General features: G+C 42.9%; 1 protein-coding gene across 2 annotated transcripts in view; it reads left to right on the forward strand.

The window, feature by feature from the left end:
* Positions 1-22,010, forward strand: part of LOC136675878 (alpha-actinin-4) — a 35,443-nt gene extending 13,433 nt beyond the window's left edge. The window contains exons 2-21 of one of the 2 annotated variants that reach the window (XM_066652674.1): positions 1,160-1,274; positions 1,613-1,732; positions 4,222-4,308; positions 4,487-4,574; positions 4,650-4,728; positions 4,853-4,934; positions 7,915-8,000; positions 11,217-11,309; positions 11,402-11,632; positions 14,080-14,227; positions 14,353-14,503; positions 14,612-14,720; positions 14,802-14,942; positions 15,108-15,290; positions 15,649-15,783; positions 16,002-16,181; positions 16,771-16,917; positions 19,105-19,185; positions 19,999-20,157; positions 20,424-22,010. In XM_066652674.1, coding sequence (XP_066508771.1) covers positions 1,160-1,274; positions 1,613-1,732; positions 4,222-4,308; positions 4,487-4,574; positions 4,650-4,728; positions 4,853-4,934; positions 7,915-8,000; positions 11,217-11,309; positions 11,402-11,632; positions 14,080-14,227; positions 14,353-14,503; positions 14,612-14,720; positions 14,802-14,942; positions 15,108-15,290; positions 15,649-15,783; positions 16,002-16,181; positions 16,771-16,917; positions 19,105-19,185; positions 19,999-20,157; positions 20,424-20,582 — 2,574 coding nt within the window. In that variant the 3' untranslated portion in view covers positions 20,583-22,010. Of the gene's footprint in view, positions 1-1,159; positions 1,275-1,612; positions 1,733-4,221; positions 4,309-4,486; positions 4,575-4,649; positions 4,729-4,852; positions 4,935-7,914; positions 8,001-8,284; positions 8,371-11,216; positions 11,310-11,401; positions 11,633-14,079; positions 14,228-14,352; positions 14,504-14,611; positions 14,721-14,801; positions 14,943-15,107; positions 15,291-15,648; positions 15,784-16,001; positions 16,182-16,770; positions 16,918-19,104; positions 19,186-19,998; positions 20,158-20,423 lie in introns of both variants that reach the window. The other variant, XM_066652673.1, reaches the window with a different exon arrangement.
* Positions 22,011-22,053: the final 43 nt, after the last annotated feature.

The following is a 22,053-nucleotide window of genomic DNA, read 5'->3' on the forward strand; positions in this document are numbered from 1 at the left end:
GAACCTAAGAGGAGAGATTGAGGGGACAGTGGAGCTGAGCAAGGGGGAGGTGAGAGAGGAGACAGTGAGTGGATGGTGGAACTGAGAGAGGGGCTGTGAAGCTCGGACATAGGCACAGTGGAGCTGAGAGTGAGCACAGTGAGGAGAAAGTGGAACTGAGAGGGTACAGTGATGGCAACGTTGAGCTGAGTAAGGGGAAATTGAGGGGGCAATGGAGCTAAGAGCATGTACAGTGAAGCTGAGAGTGTGTACAGTGAAGCTGAGAGTGTGTACAGTGAAGCTGAGAGGAGAGAATGAGGGGACAGTGGAGCTGAGTGAGGGACAGGTGAGATAGGAGACAATGTGGGGACAGTGGAGGTGAGAGAGGTGACAGTGAGGGGACATTGATGTTGAGAGAGGGTTCAGTGAGGGGAGCAGGTAGCAGAGGGGGTGGACAGTGGAAATGAGAGAAGGGCTGTGAAGCAGAGATAAGGGACAGTGAGAGGACAGGCACAGTGGAGCTGAAAGAGGGGTCAGCAAGGGGATAGTGGAGCTGAGAGGGGGAACAGTAAGGAGAAAGTGGAGCTGGGAGAGGGGACAGTGAGGCTCAGAGAGGGTATAGTGAGGGCACAATGGAGCTGAGAGAGAGGAGACATTGAGGGGATAGTGAGGGGAAAGTGGAGGTGGGAGGGGACACTGGAGCTTAGAGAGGGGACATTTGAGGGGGAATTGGGAGTGAGAGAGGGGCCAGTGAAGCTGAGGGAGAGAGGACATTGAGGGAACAGTTAGAGGACAGGGAGGACAGTGTAGCTGAGAATGGGGACATTGAGCCTGAGGGGGGTACCGTGAGTAAAGATGAGAGGATCGTGAAGCTGAATGAGGGGACCGTGGAGCTGAGAGAGGGTCTGTGAAGCTGAGACAAGAGGACAGAGGCACAGTGGGGACAGTGGAGCAGAGAGAGGGACAGTGAGTGCATAGTGGAACTGAGGGAGGGGACAGTGAGAGTATAGTGGAGCTGAGATGGAAGGACAGTGTGGGGATAGATGGTGGTGATGCGGCTGTTTGTTCATCGTTTAAAGAGACATGAGTACAGGAAAGGTGCCTTGCCCTCTTCCTGTCCAGTATATTTTGCCGTTGTGTCCTGTGCTTTGTGTGTGACCTCACTTCCTGTATGTTTCAGACATTCACGGCCTGGTGTAACTCTCACTTGCGGAAGGCAGGTACTCAGATTGAGAACATCGAGGAGGACTTCAGAGACGGACTCAAGCTCATGCTGCTGCTCGAGGTCATCTCAGGTCAGAAACACACACACACACACACACACACACACACACAGACTTTATCCTGCACCCGGTACACAGTCCAGGGCATGTCTGAGTGATCCTGTGTGTACAGAGCCAGGAATGTTCCCGGAGAATCACACTGTGTCTCCTGCACAGTCTCTGCCCACTGCCTGAACTATGCTGCACAGGCTCCAACCTCCTGCCAGCACCACATTTTGCACAGGCTCCGCCCCCTTTTAATGCTGTTTCTTTGCGAGTTGAAAAACTGAGCTGATGTACAACCAGCAGAAAATGTGTCTTCTTTCGGAAGATGTAAGTGTGTGTGTGTGTGTGTGTGTGTGTTTTTATAGGTGAGAGGTTACCCAAACCTGAGAGAGGGAAGATGAGAGTTCACAAGATCAACAATGTCAACAAAGCTCTGGACTTCATAGCCAGCAAAGGAGTCAAATTGGTGTCCATTGGAGCTGAGGGTACGCACATTGTACACATTATATACACACACACACTTTTCTCATAGAGAATGTGTTGATTTCCGAGTATTGTCAGAATGAGTATATGATTTAACTCTTGTGAGAACTTTCTCTTTAGTGTGTGATTCTGCACTCCATGCTTGAGGGTTCACACTTTGAAATTTTCAGAACCTGAAGACCTTACCACCCTCTCTCTTGCAGCCCATTAGTGGACTATTAGCTTCCCTTTCTTATATAAATGAGACAAAGCAGAGAAGGTCACATGAGTTCTCAGAGAGAGAAGGAGAGATATAAAGCTACATAGCTATGCGTGTATTTTTTGTTAAAATTTCATATTTAATAAAATTTATATATTTTTCTTTGAAATTTTGATCTAGGGATATTGGTTAATTTCTATGCCCTAATTTGGTGCAACTTTTTCTTTTCTTATTGCACCACACATTTACACTTTTACACATATCAGAGTTAGACAGACAGATATAGACATAGTTATATGTATTTAAACCTGCTTGAAAAATGTGATATATACATCACAGGTTTTTCTGGCATTTCAACAAGAAAGCCCAAAATACATACCCTTGTCATTGGAAGGTCTGGAGAAGATTTGGTGCCATTTTTACAATAATAACAAGTATTACAAAATTAGTTTATTACTTGTTTTTTAAAATTTCTAAAACTAAGCACCTTAACGTTTTATTAGCCAAGTAATCTATTCTTAATAAAGGAACGGGATATCGCTGGAACTAGATATTTATTACTGACTTACATTTCTATGGTCAGATGGATAAAATGGTGCTGTAACAAATTCACAGCCCTGTTTATTTTGAGCAACACCTCGCAAGGCAAGATATCTGTTTGTTAAATATATAGTCGAAAACAAAAGACTGGGACACAGAAACATTCTCCAACTTATCCCCATTCAGCTATCAACTCTCTGACCCCTTGAACACTTGAACATGCATTTTTTAGGTCCCAAAAAGAGTACTTGACCAGGGACCTCTGGTCACTGCCGAAAGGTTCCAAATATAGTTCATGAACTGGAATGTGAAATATGGCTGAACTAACAGTTCCTACTTGCACAAGCACGTTTCAACATTAGGTGTCAGTTAGTCAATGAGTAAGTGCATATACTTCTTCTAGGCCAGCCCTGCAGGCGGTCCGGCAAAATAAACAAAAATGCAGAAAATGTCATAATGTGACCAAGAAAATAAATAAATAAACATAATCAAATGAATGACAAAATAGCAGCTTCAGATGAGTGTTTAAAAAGTATTTGTGACATGTTTTATTGTTTGGTACTGTTTGTTTTTTTTTTTTTTTTTTTATAGCCTGCATAATATAGAATCGCCCCACCCCTCCTGTGTGGGGAGGGAGAGAGGGAGGGAGAGGGAGAGAGGGAGAGAGAGAGGGAGAGAGAGGGAGAGAGGGAGAGTATTTGTGTATTGGCTCTAGTTTATTTGAGAATTAGCTTGCTTTTTTTTTTTTTTTTTTTTTTGTATTCTGGATCTTGATTTATTGGTTGATTTCTCTGCCCTTGGTGAAAATGTTTCCTTTCTTATTGAACTCAGCAGAGTCCACTGTTTGGCCAGCATCGAGCAAACAAGCATTAACAAACGTGCATATATCCTGCCACACACCACACATTTGCGCCATAGTTTTGCAAAAACTTATCTCCTGCCAAATACCAGCTTCGGATGAGAGTCTATATGACTCTGTTTGGGCGTTTTTTTTTAAAAGCCTAGACGAATAACAAGTGAAATGAATTAATCAATTACAAAAAAAAAACTTTGTCCAACACTTTGGCCCAATTCTACATGGCCAACTCTGACACTCATTTGAAACACAGACCACAGCCTGTCGCTCCCCACCCCATCCCCATGCTTAGCGCTCCTACATAGCAAAACAATAGGCACTAACTGCAGGGGATCTTTGCCACATGAAAAAAATCGTCTTTCACACTTTTAGTGTTAAGCATGCGTGTGTTTGTTGCTGTGTGAAGTTGCTGTACAAATAAAACATTCAGAGGAATGCTATTTTCTGAGGCATTTTCATTTTCTTCTGTGCTAAACATGGAGGAGGATCAGAAAGGTCACACAGAGAGAGAGAGAGAGAGTGAGAATCTTGGCAGGAAGTGGGGAAGCGTTTTTTTTGTTTTTTTTTTTTATTTTTTGGAAGAATTTCCCATCAGGCTCAAGACAGGAAACACAACGCTGCTGTTACACTTTACATTTTGTTTAGAGTTAATCCTCCACATCTGGGTACTTCTGCTGTGCTCTCACCCTGTACATCCCTGCCCCCGGGCCCCAATTTACTTCTTCAATCTCAAGCACAGCTGTCCTTTAATCTGTTATTCTCCTTTCACTCAGAGCCAGAGTTTAGCCTTCTGCTACTGAAACTGTTCAGTGTGTGGTCTGTTGTTGTGTCTTTAGTGTTTGTCATGTGTGATGTGTTTGTGTGTTGTTGTGTGTAATCGTGTGTGTGTTGTGTAGAAATCGTTGATGGAAATACGAAGATGACTCTGGGGATGATCTGGACCATAATCCTGCGCTTTGCCATCCAGGACATCTCCGTGGAGGGTAGGAGCACATTACCCTCTCATTATTGATTAGCTAATAGAGTTTATTGATTACAGTCCTCAGTATGCCAGAGAGACACAGAGAAGCAGGATTAAATCAACTCCAGTCTTCTGAGGAATGACAGAGGGATTGTTCTCTCTAAAAAAAAAAAAATCTCTCTCTCTCTCTCTCTTTGTAGAGACTTCTGCGAAGGAGGGGCTGTTGTTGTGGTGTCAGAGGAAGACGGCGCCATATAAAAACGTAAACGTCCAAAATTTCCACATCAGGTAAGTTTTGTGTGTGAGTAAAATGGCTAAGTGCTGTTGGTGACTATGAGTAATAATAATCCTGTTCTCCTACAGCTGGAAGGATGGACTAGCGTTTAACGCCCTGATCCACCGCCACAGACCAGAGCTCATCGACTATGACAAACTGCGCAAGGTTTGACATACATGCGCACACACACACACCCACCCAGGTGAAGATATTGGTGCATGTCTAGGGGTAGAACACAAGTGTTCATGGTGCGTAATTGCTAACTGAAGGGCTTGTTGTGGTTTATTAGGATGACCCAGTCACCAACCTAAACAACGCCTTTGAAGTTGCAGAGAAATATCTGGACATTCCCAAGATGTTGGACGCAGAAGGTATATACAGTATTTGTGTGTATTATTGTGAGGGATGTGCATGTGTGCTGTTGTCAGGGGTGTATACAGTGGGTAAGGAAAGTATTCAGATCCCTTTTTAAATTTTTCACTCTTTGTTTCATTGCAGCCATTTGCTAAAATGAAAGTTAATTTTATTTCTCATTAATGTACACTCACTACCACATCTTGACAGGGGAAAAAAATAGAAATGTTAATTTTTACACATTTATTTAAAAAAGGAAAAATGGAAATTTCACATGATCATAAGTATTCAGATCCTTTGCTCAGTATTGAGTAGAAGCACCCTTTTGAGCTAGTACAGCTATGAGTCATCTTGGGAATGATGCAACAAGTTTTTCACACCTGGATTTGGGGATCCTTTGCCATTCTTCTTTGCAGTTCCTCTCCAGTTCCGTCAGGTTTGTTAATGAACAGCCATTTCAGATCTCTCCAAAGATGCTCAATTGGGTTTAGGTCAGGGCTCTATCTGGGCTAGTCAAGAATGGTCACAGAGTTGTTCTGAAGTCTTTTGTTATTTTAGACAAGACAGATGTGATCATTTTCGGAAATTCCCACTTGACCCGCACAATGGCCAATGAACTGAGGCATCTGTCATCTAATGTACACAGCCAAGTAAAAAACCTTGGTTTCATCATTGACACCGATCTTACATTTGAAAAGCAAATAAGCACTGTTGTGAGAGGTATTTTCTTTCAACTCCGTCATATAGCTAAACTTAAGAGAATACTGTCTTTTAAAGACCTGGAAACAGTTATACATGCTTTTATCTCCTCCCGTATCGATTATTGTAATTCTCTGTACCTGGATATACCTCAATCGAGCCTGTACCGGTTGCAACTGGTCCAAAATGCAGCTGCAAGGCTTTTGACCGGTACTAAGAAAAGGGAGAGAATTACCCCTGTGTTGAAATCGTTGCACTGGCTACCAGTGAAATACAGAGTTGAATTTAAAATCTTACTGTTTGTTTTCAAAGCTCTCCATGGCTTGGCTCCGAAATATATTTCGGATTTTCTTTGCTTTCGATCTACCTCACGTGCCATACGTTCCTCTGACAAATTGCTTTTAGACACCCCTCGCTCTCGGTTGAAGTTCAAAGGTGATCGGGCTTTTGCTGCAGCCTCTCCAAGACTTTGGAACAGTCTCCCACTCTTTATAAAACAATCCCCTACAGTAGTAACTTTTAAGTCCAATTTAAAAACCTATTTATTTTCTCTGGCCTTTGGGTCCTTTTAAATTACTTTAGCCATTTGTCTCTGCCTTGGTTTATGTTGTCTTGTTATCTGTATTTTTCTCCACAACGTTTTATTGTTGGATTCTTTTATTTGTTTTATTTCTTTTACATGTATGTTTTATAATTTTATCTGGTTTGTTTTGTTAGTTGATTTTTATTGTGCAGCACTTTGGCTGACATTCACTGTCTTTTTAAATGTGCTATATAAATAAACTTGACTTGACTAGCTGTGTGCTGGGTCATTGTCTTGTTGAAAGTCTGAGGTCCAGAGCACTCTGAAGAGGTTTTTGTTCAGGATATCTCTGTACTTGGCCGCATTCATTGTTCCTTCAATTGCAGCCAGTCGTCCTGTCCCTGCAGCTGAAAAACACCCCAATAGCATGATGCTGCCACCACCATGTTTCACTGTTGGGATTGTATTGGGCAGGTGATGAGCAGTGCCTGGTTTTCTCCACACATACCACTTAGAATTTAACACCAGAATGTTAAATCTTCGTCTCATCAGACCAGAGAATCTTATTTCTCATAGTCTGGGAGTCCTTCATGTGTATCTACAGTCCTTCATATGAAAGCCTGCATAGAGGTTGCCACATGTCTTGCACTGAGGGGAGTCTTCTAAATCAGGGGAGTCAGGCCACTCCGCCATAAAGCCCCAACTGGTGGAGGGGTGCAGCTCCATACTGCATCTCTGGAGCTCAGCCACAGTGATCTTTGGGTTCTTTTTTTACCTCTCTCACCAAGGCTCTTCTCCCACAATTGCTCAGTTTGTCTGCGTGGCCAGGTCTAGGAAGAGTTCTGGTCATCCCAAACTTCTTCCGTTTAAGGATTATGGAGGCCACTGTGCTCTTAGGAACTTGAGAAATTCTTTTTGTAACCTTGGCCAGATCTGTGCCTTACCACAATTCTGTCTGAGCTCCTTGGGCAGTTCCTTCAACCTCATGATTCTCATTTGCTCTGACCTGCACTGAGAGCTGTAAGGTCTTATATAGACAGGTGTGTGCCTTTCCTAATCAAGTCCAATCAGTTTAATTAAACTCAGCTGTACTCCAATGAACGAGTAGAACCATCTCAAGGAGGATCAGAAATAATGGACAGCATGTGGGTTAAATGAGTGTCACAGCAAAGGGTCTGAATACTTATGATCATGTGAAATTTCAGTTTTTCTTTTTTTTATACATTTGCAAAAATGTCTACATTTGTTTTTTTTCCGGTGAAGATGGGGTAGTGAGTATATTAATAAGAAATAAAATTAACCTTTTTTCACTTTAGCAAATGGCTGCAATGAAACAAAGAGTGAAAAATTAAAGGTGTCTGAATACTTTCTGTCCCCACTGTATGTGTGTTATTCTGAGGGGTGTGTGTTCACTGTCGGTGGGAAAAAGGAAAATTAATTTAAAAAGGGAAACCTCACACCTGGAAACACCTGGCTGTTGGGAACTAATGCAGTAGTTCCGACACAGTGATTCCTGCTCCCAGATCCGTCAGTCCTCCTCTCTGTCCAGTCCTCCATCTGTCGCCTTTGTACTGCTTGTCTCCATTTCTCCGTGTTGTGTGTCTGTGTGCGTTCTGTCCCTTTGTGTGTGAGCGTGTGTTCTGTCCCTGTGTGTGTGTGTGTGTTTTGTCCCAGTGAGTGTCTGTGTGTGTTCTGTCTGTTTGTGTTCTATTCCTCTCTCCCTGTATGTGTGTGTGTTCTGTTCCTTTGCGTGTGTAACGTGTGTTTTTCTGCAGACATAGTGAACACAGCTCGTCCGGATGAGAAGGCGATAATGACCTATGTGTCCAGTTTCTATCACGCTTTCTCTGGAGCTCAGAAGGTACACCCCCACCCCCAACTCCTCCGCATGGCTTTCCTCTCACTCCGCGTATGCCATGGAGACCCTGCAAGTCTCCTCCTCTTCCTCCGGCTTCTTTAAAGTGGACGTGGCTTGGTTGGCCCTGGAACCAATCAGATTCCTCCGTGCTCACCAGCTGATCTCTGACTTAAACACACCTTCCTCTGCAGGAAAACACTGGCGCTGGGTCGCTTTGCTTCACCTCTCTCTCTGTACACTCTCTCTCTCTCTCTCTCTCTCTCTCTCTCTCTCTGTCTGTGCTGTAGATATTGTGGGTACTCTGAGGCCGGATGAGAAGGCTATAATGACGTATGTCTCCTGTTTCTATCACGCCTTCTCTGGCGCTCAGAAGGTGAGCAGTTTTTCGGGCCTGTGCTTTTGACCTCTGCTTTCACCGCTGCTGACCCTACATGCCTGTCTCTCACCTGAGGAGGAGATACAGCACCTGATGCTTAATCATGACATACAGCACTCTGACGATGGCAGAGTTCATCAGTTTCATTCAGGAAAGCTTGTGGGTTAATGGCTGCATCATCTACTTTAAAGTAGTGCAAATCAGTAAGGGACATAATTCTAACCAAGCAGAAGCATCCTTTACTGTGGTTAGAAGAGTGTCCTCTGCAGTAAATCAGTCAGACATTCCGGCAGTGAGTACTAGGAAGGTTTAAGTGAGCCTGACACACAAACGCAAAGTTGAGCTCTCTTAGCTCTGTTAGTTTTTGTGCTTAGCTGTGAAAGTGGGGTGAATCCTGTTTGTCAGATATGTGTTTACACTTTGATACAGAAATAAGAATAAAAGTTGCAAACATTTAGCCTTTGAATTTGTTGTGAATGTATTATCTGGAAGCTCATTTGCTACTGAAGTTAGGTTAGTGGAGTTATTCCATGTTGCAGTGTTTCTTACAGCTTTATTTTAAAGCTGTCAGCATTTCTTTATGATGGGGTTCTGAATCTTCTCCAAACACTTTTCCCCCATCACTAATCACTGTCTTTTATTCCTGATGTTCTGTGGGTTTCCCATAATTCATTCCACCTCAGTATATTTCCCTGCAGGATGCTGGAGACGCAGTCAGTTACAAAATACAACAGAAACAGTCAAACTGTTGATCAGAATAAATAAATAAATAAAAAGTAATTTACTGTGACTCTTCTTGAAACTCATCCTCAGTCAGAATTGGATTTTAATTTTTCAGACATACTGCAGAGACGATTGTGAGCTTTATCAGACTGTGTGATGAGACAATGAGGCGTGGATGAGTGGTAGTGGACCCTGTGGTGGAGGATTTATGGGAAAACTCACTGGTGGAAAAAAATGTTTAAACACTTGCTCAAATGACATGTTTTATCCATTCTATGTTGTTTGTTTATTTTCTAATAGAAAATCAGTTAGAACAGGCTTTGCATCTCTCATGTCATGTATTGTGTAAATGGAGTAAATTCTTTGTAGAGGACAAGTCTCTCAGAAATTAACAATGACATGATTTGTGAGTTAGCCAGATAACTTAAGCCCAGAATCAAGGACTGTCCCACCGGAATGTCCCTCAGCTCTTTTTCCTATAGAACTTAGGACTTCAGGTTTAAGTTAGTCTCTAGGGGTTAACTCTTAACCACTGTTTGTGATGTGAATGCAGTGGAGGTCACACTCTTATAAGGAGTTCCGGGTCTAAGCTTGGTCCCATTCATGTCTGCCTTAGAGGAACTCCTTATCTGGGCATGATGTCCACAACAGAGCGACCGTGTGACTTCAGTGGGATACGCTGATGTTGTGATGTCACTGTGATATAAACATAATGCTGTTGTGTATTTCAGTGTGTAGGTAAAGCTGTAGGAGTCTTCAGAAGGTAGTCTAAACCAGAATGTCCTGAGTTTGTGTGAGATGCATGGGGTCCTCAGAAACACAGGCTAGGGTCCACTGACTTTACTAACGTCTGCATGCTACCTCACTTGGCCTGTCCTTGTTACCCGAGTTAGTCTAACTTGTGTGAGGTGTGTGTTTCGGTCACTCAGGATGAGTGTGTGCTTGGAGTGTGTTCAAAGAATGTAAATCTAAAGGCCCAAGTCATGCAGTGAAACGCTTACAGATCAGTTCCATTGCACTGATATTAAACTAAACCTTCATTCTGAAACAAACACAAGACTGATGGAGTAAACTTATAACCTGGTTTTAGAATAAACCAGATTGTATTTATATCATCATTCTGGATTAGTTTGAATGAAACCAATATTAAATCTGATGCTGGTGTTCCTTTACTCTAAAGGAGGATTTAAATACTGACGCTCTGTGTAAGCCCTGGACTAGAGGTATCAGATTATTTCTCGTTCTGATTAACTCTGCAGTCTGGCAGTGCTGGTTGTTAAACCAGTGAAGGGTTAGGAGTCCCCCGAAATATCCGGTGTTATTTCAAATCCTTGTCTCTGACGGGAACAGCAGGCTTTGGAAACCACAACAATTGCAGCAGTAACATTTAAGCGTTCTTTATTTTTCACGAATTTCCATGTTGTTTTTTGGGACTGAACACAGCTATGTTATCAGTTCAGACAGTTCAGTAGAGTTTGTTCTTCCTTGTTGCAGTGTCCAGCTCTTGCTGGATTCCTTCATCGGCCACCGATCCAAGGAGTATTTGCTGAGTCAGATAAAAACAAATGTGATCTCTGCTGTAGTTGGAGATTATACAGATGGCAAATTCATGCATTGCGCGACTCTCTGGCGCTCTGCAAGGTTTACGGTCACAGTTTGGTCCCTACTCAGATTGCTCAGAACCCACGAGAAACCCAGGACCAAATTTACCTGATGAAAAAGCAGAAATGACGGGTAGAGTTCTGTAGTGTCGGGACAATACAATGGAAACCACACTAGTGTGTGTTTCAGACATGAGCACACGTCGCAGCCTGTTCACAGTGAGAGTTTCACAGAGTTTCACTCAGCCTCAAATGAATCAAACCCCTCAATAAGCTCTAATAAATAACACAAAAACAGTAAACTCCTGGGAGAGTACTGTTTTGTTTATCCCTTAATGCCTGAGTGGTAAGACGACCTGCCCCTCCCTGACTGCTGTTAGAAGTGTGGGACTGAAATGGTTTGTACATTGCTTGTTTACACACTGTTCTGCGGGTTACTGAGGTTTGTGCAGGTGTATGTATGTTTGTGATTAAAGCATTGTTTGTGTATGTGTTGCTGAGTATTCTGCTCTCTGATAGGCTGAGACAGCAGCCAATCGCATTTGCAAAGTTCTGGCTGTGAATCAGGAGAACGAGCATCTGATGGAGGACTATGAGAAACTGGCGAGCGACGTGAGTACTGACAGACTGCTGCTGATTTAATCTCAGGATGAGATGATTTTCAGGAAAACAATTAATATAATTTTATTTACATGTGTGTGTAGCTGTTGGAGTGGATCAGGAGGACTATCCCGTGGCTGGAGAACCGAGCTCCTGAGAAGACAATGGCGGAGATGCAGCAGAAACTGGAGGATTTTCGAGATTATCGTCGCGTCCATAAACCTCCAAAAGTACAGGAGAAGTGTCAGCTGGAGATCAACTTCAACACCCTGCAAACCAAACTGAGGCTCAGTAACCGGCCGGCATTCATGCCCTCGGAGGGACGCATGGTCTCGGTGAGACAATTTCACAGGTTTAAGGCTGATTTATACTTCAGTGTTGAATTGACACACAGAGCCTTGCACAAGAGACCTACACCGATGTGAGCCTTTATACTTCTGCGTTGATGTCTGTATCATGCTGCAATTGCACCGCCACACAACTAGGGCTGAATCTCAAATGTCTCCATCTACACTATGTAGTAGATAATGCAGTAGTGTAATAGAATTATTTTTATAAATCTTTAAAGTGCACTATTTAGAGAATAGGTCATTTTTTGGGAGAGAGACTTGTTCAACAGGAAAGAAACAAAAACAAAACCTGCACGTTTTACCGCTTTCCCACATGGTCCTTCTTATTCTTACAAGTTTTTTTTTCTTTCTTTCAGAGATGTCTGTATTTTACTTTGTTCTAGCATTTTATTCATCCCTGATGCCCACGCTATGTCTAAGGAAATCTTTCATCATGCATTTGCTGCTGTCTGTGGTCTCTGTGTGTGTGGAGAGGAGTTTGTGTTTCTGTACATGTTCAGTTCAACTAAACGATGTCCGTCCGACTACTGACCAATCACAGTTGTTGTGGTCTGCGTTGACGTGACACATAGTTAAGTTTCTGGACAGATGCACATCAGACTATGGCATAGGGTTTGCATCCGTGTGTTGCCTACAGCATAGGTTCAGAGCAGAAGTATAAATTTGTCTTTAGTCGTGAAGGTTTAGTCAGTGGTGAAGTTAATGAGGACTACAGCTGCTCCGTAAAGCTGTATGTTCTCTTGTTGAACTATGAGCTGTGAGATCTTGATCGTCCAGCAGGTAGCAATGTAGAGTGTTTGGTCAGTGGTCCTCATTTGTGTAACCTTTAAAACCTTTACGCTAGATTCATGTTCATGTTTCTTTACAGTTAACAATGCCATTACCACAATCCCCACCAATGAATTTCAAATAACCAGCGTATAAGGAAGTGCTTGCACTGTGAAGTCACAGTGATAAGTCTTAAAAACTCTACATAAAAGCAAAAATATATTGAAGCACCTTTTATTTTTGTTCTATGTAGGGAACTTGTAGTGAGGCATTAGACAGATCATGCCGTCCAAAGACTGAGTTACACAGTTAACTGGAGGATTAACAAAGTTACACAGTTAACCTGTTAGCTGGAGGATTTAACGAAATCCACACAATTTAAAGAGAACATCTGGAAAAAACGTTGTTCTTCACACTCTCACATGTTTTGGAAAAAAAATCCTTTTACTGTATTTGTTTTTTTATTTATTATATTATATAATTATATACAAGCATAACGCTTATTTAGAAGATATATTTGTTTTAAATGATGATAAATTTAGGACCCTAAGGTGTTTGAAAGTACTGGTGGTGGGGGAGCTAAAGGTGTTTATTAATGACACAAGCTCCTTCTATGAGTTGGGGCCATTTGAATGTCTCTATAATCTCACAGAGGGATATATGCCTGTGGATTTTTTCCTGAATTGCAAGAGTTGCTTCAAGTGCATTTGTCTTGTATGAAGCAAGTTATCAGAGTTGCAAGACCACATGCAGTGACAGGACATGGGCAATGTGCGAGGCTTCAGGCACCCTCGCTTCAGTTACAGTACCTCAAATATATAACATTACTTAAAATTCCTAGGATGATGCTTGGATGATGGAGGGCTTTAAAAAGTATTTTTCAAGGAGCCAAACATGGACAGCTTTTGCACAGGTTCAGAAGCCGCACGGGATCTGTTGGACTCCCTTCTCAAAGGTCGTTCTAAAATGTGGCACAAAAGAACTTTGAAAGTAAACTTGACAGTTAACTAACCTGCGATTCCTCACTCTGTGCAGAGCTGTCTGTTAAATCCAGCAGCAGGGCATCATCAGGCATTTACACTAGTTACAGACCTTAAAAACTTTTGTACTGAAATAATCAACATTAAGTAACTTTCTGACCATGAGTAACAAAATTATTCAGCAAACAAGTGCCCTTTAGCTACTTGAATTTGCTCTGAATAATAGGCTGTATTAGGAAGAGGATGGTTTTGAGAAATTTAATTTTGATTACCTATTTAATTATTATTTGAATATTTCATTTGTGCATTTTAATTAATTTAGTTTTGTTTAAAGTTCAATCATGTCAGATGATACTTTCAGTTTCTTTCAAACATTACGCACACTTTATGCATTTTCAGGAGCATGTGTAAATTTTGTCCATGCCTATGAACTTTTTGAGACGAATGGATTGATGAATCCGGATATTTATGATAAATAGTGATTAATGATCAGTTTACACACACATTAATCTGCTCATGGTTCATGTATAAGGCCCAGTGTTTCTAATGTGTATGTCTGTAAAGGCTGTCTCACACTGGACCAGGAGTCTCTCACATGTTTTATAAGTTTGATCTTCTGTGTTTCACCAGCATTTCCTTACTTTTAGTATATAGAGATGTAATATTTTCTCTGTTCCTGTTTAGGATATTAATGGGGCGTGGCATAAGCTGGAGGGGGCAGAGAAAGGCTACGAAGAATGGCTTCTGAACGAGATCCGGCGCCTTGAAAGACTCGACCACCTCGCCGAGAAGTTCCGCCAAAAAGCTACAATCCACGAGAGCTGGACGGATGGTAAACAGACTGACACAGACACAGATTGTATGAATAAAAACTGTAGTGACAGATGCAGTGATGTTGTTCACACCAGAAAGCTGTGTTTAGGTGACAGGGCTAAAAAATAGTGTGTGTGTGTGTAGGTAAAGAGGCAATGTTGACCCAGAAGGACTATGAGACTGCGTCTCTTTCTGAGATTAAAGCTCTCTTGAAGAAACATGAAGCTTTTGAGAGTGACCTCGCGGCACACCAGGACAGAGTCGAACAGATCGCAGCCATCGCACAGGAGCTTAAGTGAGTGAGGGAGAGTCTGTGTGTGAGAGTAACTGTGTGTTTGTTTGTATAACTGTTTTCATGTGTAACTTTCTTGTTTTTGTGTAACTGTGTGTGTTTATTTTGTAGTGAACTGGATTATTATGATTCTCCGAGTGTGAATGCTCGCTGTCAGAAGATCTGTGAACAGTGGGACAGCCTTGGTTCTCTCACACAGAACCGCAGAGAATCCCTGGAGGTGCACACACACACACACACACCTTGACCCCTGTGTTGTGTAAAATGAGTGTGTAACTGTATAAATGTGTGTGTTCCGCAGAGGACCGAAAAGCAGCTGGAGTCGATTGATGAGTTATACCTGGAGTACGCCAAGAGGGCAGCGCCCTTCAACAACTGGATGGAGGGAGCAATGGAGGACCTGCAGGACATGTTCATTGTCCACAACATCGAGGAGATTCAGGTACATCTGCCATCAATTCTTACAGCCAGAGAGCAGCAGTGTGTTACTGAGACCGGGTGAGAGTGTGTGCTTTGTTCTGAGGGACACTGGGCGTTTACAAAATGGACGATTCTGTCTGGTTCCATGTGGCTCTGTGTTCTGATCCTGCCTCTGGGCTGTGTGCAGGGTCTGATCATGGCTCATGAGCAGTTCAAGGCCACACTGCCTGAGGCCAATAAAGAGCGAGAAGCTATCCAGGCGATCCAGGCGGAGGTGCAGAAGATTGCTCAGTACAATGGCATCAAACTGGCAGGAAATAACCCTTACACCACCATCACTCCCAACAGCATCGACAGCAAGTGGGACAAGGTACCGGGGGGGTGGGATGCAGTGAGGGTACAGTAAAGGCACACGGATGAGATTCATAACCCTGTCCTTTTTAATAACTCTACCGGAAGGTGATTTATCGTTTACTTTTGATTTGTTCAATACGAAGTTGCAGTTTTATGTTAATTACAATGTTTAATATTTAATTCCATTGAAAATGGAAGCCAAAGATCGGTAACATATTCCATGTACATGTAATAGTGGGAGTCGGGGTGGGGAGGACACAGCTGTGCTTGGTGGTTCTCCTTGGTGGTGAACGAGGGGTAACTGTTGAACCTGTATTAGTAGAGTGTAGTCCAGAACTGATGTTTTGTCTCCCCCCTGTGGTGGTTGTATGCAGGTGCAGAAGCTGGTTCCTCAGCGTGACCATGCGCTGCAGGAGGAGCTTGGACGACAACAGTCAAACGACCACCTCCGACGCCAGTTCGCTAATCAGGCCAACGTTGTTGGGCCCTGGATCCAGAACAAGATGGAGGTCAGTCTCTAGTTCTTCATTACTTAGTTCTTCCCTCACCTGAACCACATGGGCTTTCAAATTGCACCCCTTGCCCTTTCTTTACTGTGTCAGTGGGGCAGGATGAACGTTAGCGTTATACAAATTTCAAGGACTGATTTTTAACTGCACTTTCAGAAACTCACACACCATGTAGTACCAAACCCACAGTATATGTTTATTAATGTTTGTGTTTGTAGGAGATCGGAAGGATATCTATAGAGATGAACGGGACTCTGGAGGATCAGCTGACTCACCTGCGTCAGTATGAACAGAGCATCATCGAGTATAAACCCAACATTGACCAACTGGAGGGAAACCATCAGCTCATCCAGGAGGCGTTGATCTTCGACAACAAATACACAGCTTACACCATGGAGGTACACACACAAACTTGGTGTTTAACAGGGTGAAATGTAGGCGAGAGATGTTAGTTTCATCCCGTCCTGTGTTTATATACAAATCACTTGAGACGAGGCGTGTGTGTGTAGAGCACTTTTCATACACAGCAAAAAAGTGATTTAGAGAGACAAATGGAAGAGTAAAAAAAGAGTAAATCCAGGCCTTTTTTCCATTTTCCGTCTGAAATAACATACCCAAATCTAGAGGCTATCTGTTCAGGCAGTAAATAATTAAGAGGCATTATCATGATTTATTTTTACAGAAACTGTCTTTTAAACCTTATTCCTTGAATTAGTAATAAATAACATGTTTTCTGACTATCAATAAACATAAGTTAGGAACTCAAATTCCTCTGTATTTATTTGTTTGACACTTTCATATAGCTGGTGCTTAGCCTTTAAAGTCTGTTCTGTAAGAGACGACTCCAGTTTGAGGTTTTAATAATAGCGGTGTGTTCTCTTCCAGGGGAGAATTCTGTTGTCTGCAGACTTCTGTAGCACGGACACTTCCCTGATGAGAGATGTAGCTGTGACGAAGAGTGTTTTGTGTGTTTTATTGTTTGTGCAGCACCTGCGTGTGGGGTGGGAGCAGCTGCTGACCACCATCGCTCGCACCATTAATGAGATCGAGAACCAGATCCTCACCAGAGATGCCAAGGGCATCAGTCAGGAGCAGCTCCATGAGTACCGTGCCTCTTTCAACCACTTCGACAAGGTCAGGCACTTGCTAAACATGCTGTCCCCTGCTGACTAGGCTTTAACCCTGTGCTGGCCAACAGATAGCTCTCTATTAGCTCTCCTTTAGCTTTGTTAGCTCTACATTAGCTCAACATTAGCTCTTGCTATTAGTGAGAGTAGACACTTATCCATGCATTAGCCACCTCCAGCTAACATTAGCTGTGTGCAGGATTGTGACTGTGGTGCAGTGAAAACTCTGGGCCAGTTGCCCACACTGGGATTAAGCCTAGTCCTGGACTACATCCTAGTTGCAGTGGAGTTCAGTCCAGGACTAGGTTTTATCCCAGTCTGGAATCCACCGCTCTGTGTTCAGTGAGAGAGGAACACTGGGTAAGATTAGGTACTTTTGCTCCTGGGCTCCCCCTGTGGTTGCATAGTGTAATTCACTTTTACAGCACTTTCCTGAAATCAATCCCACCCTCCTCAAAAAGTTACATAGCACAGTTTTTGCTGTGCTGACCCTATAGTAGCAGCGACAGGGGCTCTATTCTCCCTGTTGCAGCTAGGTGGCGCATCACAGTGATTCTGAAGCTGTAATTTTTAAGGTAAAAACATGACTTAATGTTGCTTTAAAGATAGAGATGAAAATGCAGCACTGCATCCAGTTAAGACTGAAAAACTGGTGCAACCCTGGCCTGATTTAAAATGATTATTAATGATTACATTGAAGATGCTTTAACATTTTTAAGTTGTGTGTAGCCTTTACTAAGTCCTTAGTTAAAACTAGTTAGTTTCTAGCTTTTTACTAAATTGGGTTGCACCACAAGTCCATATGCTGTCTTAACTATTATCTGCTTACTAAGGTGAACTCTGCAACCGAGGTAAACAATGTCAATTTTCATGACAACAACAAATGTATAAGCCATGAAAACACAAACCGAAACCTGCACTGATTTGTTACATTTTATGGGGGGAAAATATATGTACACATTAAATCCAACTGTGTGTTTATATTTTTAAAACTAAATAACAAAAATTAAGTACTTTTGCGTATATTTGTTTATTTGTCTTTGAGTTTCCTCGCGACGACAAAACGGTTTATGTATAATGGTAAAAGTAACAGCAGCACTAGACAAAGTGGGTTAAAAAAATCATCACGGTCTTAAAATAATAAATTACATTATGCATTATGAGTTATTATTCAGACAAACATGTAGCTTTGTGATTTCAGCACAGTAGGATTATATATATATATATATATATATATATATATATATATATATATATATATATATATCGGGTTGGGCTGAAAATAAAACCAGAGCAATTAAAACCAGACATTTTCTTAATATATAGCTTTTGTCTTGTATGTCAGGTTATGTCTGCCATAGTAATATATGTTTTGGGTGAAACAGTTCTTACCTGAGCTGAAATTGAGCATAGATATCGACATCATAACATCAGCACCTTCTAAAGGATGTAGTCTGTCTCAACACCCGACGGTGAAAATGATTCCCGTCATCCAGCTCAAAGCGCTCCAAACTAGCCATATTTTCGTTGCCGTCAGTTACATAACAGCTTACACCTGTTTAGGGTGTAGGTGTAAATATTTAGTAGTTACTAGCTCCTACTGGTTTGAGTGGAGCAACCCATTTTGCTTTAGTAATGCGTAAGCCTAAATTTGGTAGACTTATATTACTACTAGCCTACATTTGAACTTAAGCACAGCTGGTGCAACTGGCCACAGATTATTTGTCTCTCTAAGAAGGACAGCCTTGGCGAAGGGTGGGGTGTGATGCTGCATAATTAACCCTTTAGTGCAGCATTAATATTAGTCTTCATCTTCACATCCACCATCCTACACCTCCTTTCACCTCCGCTCTATCCATCATTACACACCACTCAGACACACAAATTACTGAGGTCAGCACTACATGGAGGCGGAGAGTAGACAAAGCTGCGTTGGTTGAATTCTATAAATATATATAATTATAAATCTGTGTCAGAATCATCCCCGCATGAGTGGGTTTCCATTATTTTGTCCATCATCCTGGCTTGTTTGTTTGTGTTTTTGACATCATCCTCCTGTTTGTCTCCACCCCTCCCTTTTCTGACCCCACATCTATCCCGTTCATGCTGTGATGCCCCACCTCCCTCCATCCACACAACACTACTGCATTTGCTTCACCCCCTCATGATCTGTGGTGTGATTGGCCAACTGCAGGACCACAGCGGCGCCTTAATGGCCGAGGAGTTTAAGGCCTGTTTGATCAGCCTCGGTTACGACGTGGAGAATGACAAACAGGTATGCGTGAATGAGAAGTAGGGGGGGAATGAGGGACTGTGTTGTTCTGTTTTTGTTTTTGGGCTGTTGAATGCACTTGTCGGTAACTCCACTCATTCATTACTCCATCACCCGCCGCTAGCGCCCCTGACAGCGCCTCCACCCTGTGCTGCTTGGATGTGATGTCTCTCTTAACGCTGCTTTTTTTCTCTGTTCTTAATTTTGTTTTCTTATTCTGTCATCACTGCTCCCTCTGTCCCTTGCCTTTACCCCTCCATCTGTCCTTGCCTGCCCTCTGTCACCCACTCCTCTTCTCTCCGGCTGGATCCCTTCATCCCTCTCTTCTCCTCTTCCTCTCATCCCTCCATCTTCCCATGGTTCAGAAGCGAACAGGGATCATGGACTCAGACGATTTCAGCGCTCTGCTCATTTCCACTGGCAACAGCCTGGTACTGCTCCAACTCTACAGCTCTGTCTCTCACTCTCTTCTTTTTCTCCTATATTCTGCTCTCTAGTGCTCTTTTTCTCTGTTCTCTTATCTTAATTTTCTCTTGTTACTGTTTCACTCTTTCTTTCCCCCTCTGTTCTGTCACTTTTTTGTTTTCCTGCTCACTGTTCTGCTGCTCCTGCTCTGGTCTTTTCTGTTCTGTCTGGTCCGGTCCAGTCCGGTGTGTTCTTATTGTAACAGACTCATGAGGAGTTTATTCTGTAGATGATAAATGACCCTGAACAGTGAAGTTAGATGTTGTTAGATAGGTTAAATATTAAACCTCTTATCGGGGTCAGTTGTTCTAGCCCCCTGGTTCTGGTTGACCTCTTGATCCATGTTTCCAGGGCGATGCAGAGTTTGCTCGCATCATGGGGATTGTTGACCCGAACAACAGCGGTGCTGTCACTTTCCAGGCCTTCATTGACTTCATGTCCCGAGAAACAACGGACACGGACACGGCTGACCAGGTCATAGCCTCCTTCAAAATCCTGGCAGGAGACAAGGTGAGACCTCTGTGTACAGTGGTACAACTCTACAGCTGTCTCACCTGCAGTTAGGACTGGTGACAAAGGCACAGGTGATGGGGACTGGAATAGTTCTGAGGAACACTGAGATTAAAGCTGATCCACTAATTGGTCATTTTATTAGGAACACCTCCTGCGCTACACATGCACACACCTCCTCCCACAGAGGGGTATTTTTACATTTGCTGACTGAATTCAACATTCTTTCTCTCTCTCTTTCTTTCTCTCTCTCTCTCTCTCTCTAGAACTATATTCTGGCAGAGGAGTTGAGGCGTGAGCTGCCCCCGGACCAGGCAGAATACTGTATCAGTCGCATGGCACCGTACACTGGACCAGACACTGTCCCAGGAGCTCTCGATTACATGTCCTTCTCCACTGCTCTCTATGGAGAGAGCGACCTCTAAATATCTCTCTCACCCTGCTGGCCTCTGCGCTCTGACCTGAGGGTGGCACTATGGGAGCGAGAGGAGAAGAGGAAAGCAGAGTCAGAAATGGGACTAAAGCACACCAGAGGGGGCAGGGCAAATATAATAATGGGGGGGGGGTGGTGGGTGGGGCTTTAAGAGGGCGGGGCTCTTACCTGACGAATTAGTGGCGCAGTCGGGGGTGGTTCTGATTTGATTCTTACATGCGCTCACAACTTATTATTTTTGTTTTTCTTTTTCTTGTAGTCTTTGATGATGATAAACTAATGAGAAGCAAATTTATTCATTTATGTCTTTAATTAGTTTTGAGATTTTTCACCAGCAGAAGGAGGAACAAATGTCGAATCTGCCCTCGGTCTGGCAAATCTGATCATGTTATAAATAATAAATGAATAAAAGCTGGAAAAGAGGAAAATTAACTGAAATTGAGATGGATGACATGGGGGAGACGGTGTGTGAGAGAGTTGTTTTTGCCTTGTTTTACTGATTACGAAAATAAAAAATTAAAACCAGTTTAGAGATGAGTGCGGGGGGCTCGGGCTAATCCAGCTTTCACGCTAATTAGTTTGTTGCTGCCAGGTTGGGTGGTGGTGATGATTATTGATTGATTGATAGGTGATTGGACGTTGATGAGCAGGAGGCGTGGCAGTAGGATAGTGAGGAAGGGATGGAGTGTTTATCTCTAACCTCAGCTTTTGTCGCTTGTATTCTTGTTTTATTTTGGTGCCAGTTCTGAGGTGGCTCTGCGCTGTTCGTATGTTTCCTCGGTTCCATAACGAATTCTCCCACGTTGTGGCGCGGCCCCGAATGACAAGCAGCAGAGCTGTAGACACTGCGTGGAGAGCTAACGGTTTGGGAAGTCTCCTTGCAAGCTCAGTAGGTGGTGCTGTCTGTACATCTCTATCTGCACAAGCACCAAACCCATTTCCAGCTTCCCTCATTAATCATACCTGGATATAACTACAGACTGGAACGCCGGGAGAGTTACGAATATTATGCTGTAGAATGAGTTTTGAAGTTAACGGTTTAAAAATGAAGATAAATGCTAGAGTCTTTAACCCACATTCTTTCCGTCTTAATTAAACCTGGAATTCCTGCTTATTGATCTATGCAATCGTATATTTCACCATCACCGTGCTGGGGGCCGGAGACGCAGGGGTCTGCCTGAGAGAACGCCACAGGTTGATGGTTAGTGACGATGTGTCAGAGGAGGGGGGAGTTTAAGCTCGGACCAAACGCCTGCTTTGTTCTGCCCGGTGGAGAAGATTTCAGAGTTGTGATTTATTGTTTTTCTTTTTTTTTTTTTTTGTACTCTTTAATATCAACCGTATCTGCTGTACTGGAACCTGCTTCTGTCTCAACGAACAGAGTTTCACATGCACACATAAAGTTTACTTATAAAACACATCCCTGACTGCGCCTTCTTTCTTTTCACTCTCTCACACGCGCA

The sequence above is a fragment of the Hoplias malabaricus genome, chromosome X1, assembly GCF_029633855.1.
Source record: "Hoplias malabaricus isolate fHopMal1 chromosome X1, fHopMal1.hap1, whole genome shotgun sequence".
Lineage (NCBI taxonomy): Eukaryota > Metazoa > Chordata > Actinopteri > Characiformes > Erythrinidae > Hoplias > Hoplias malabaricus.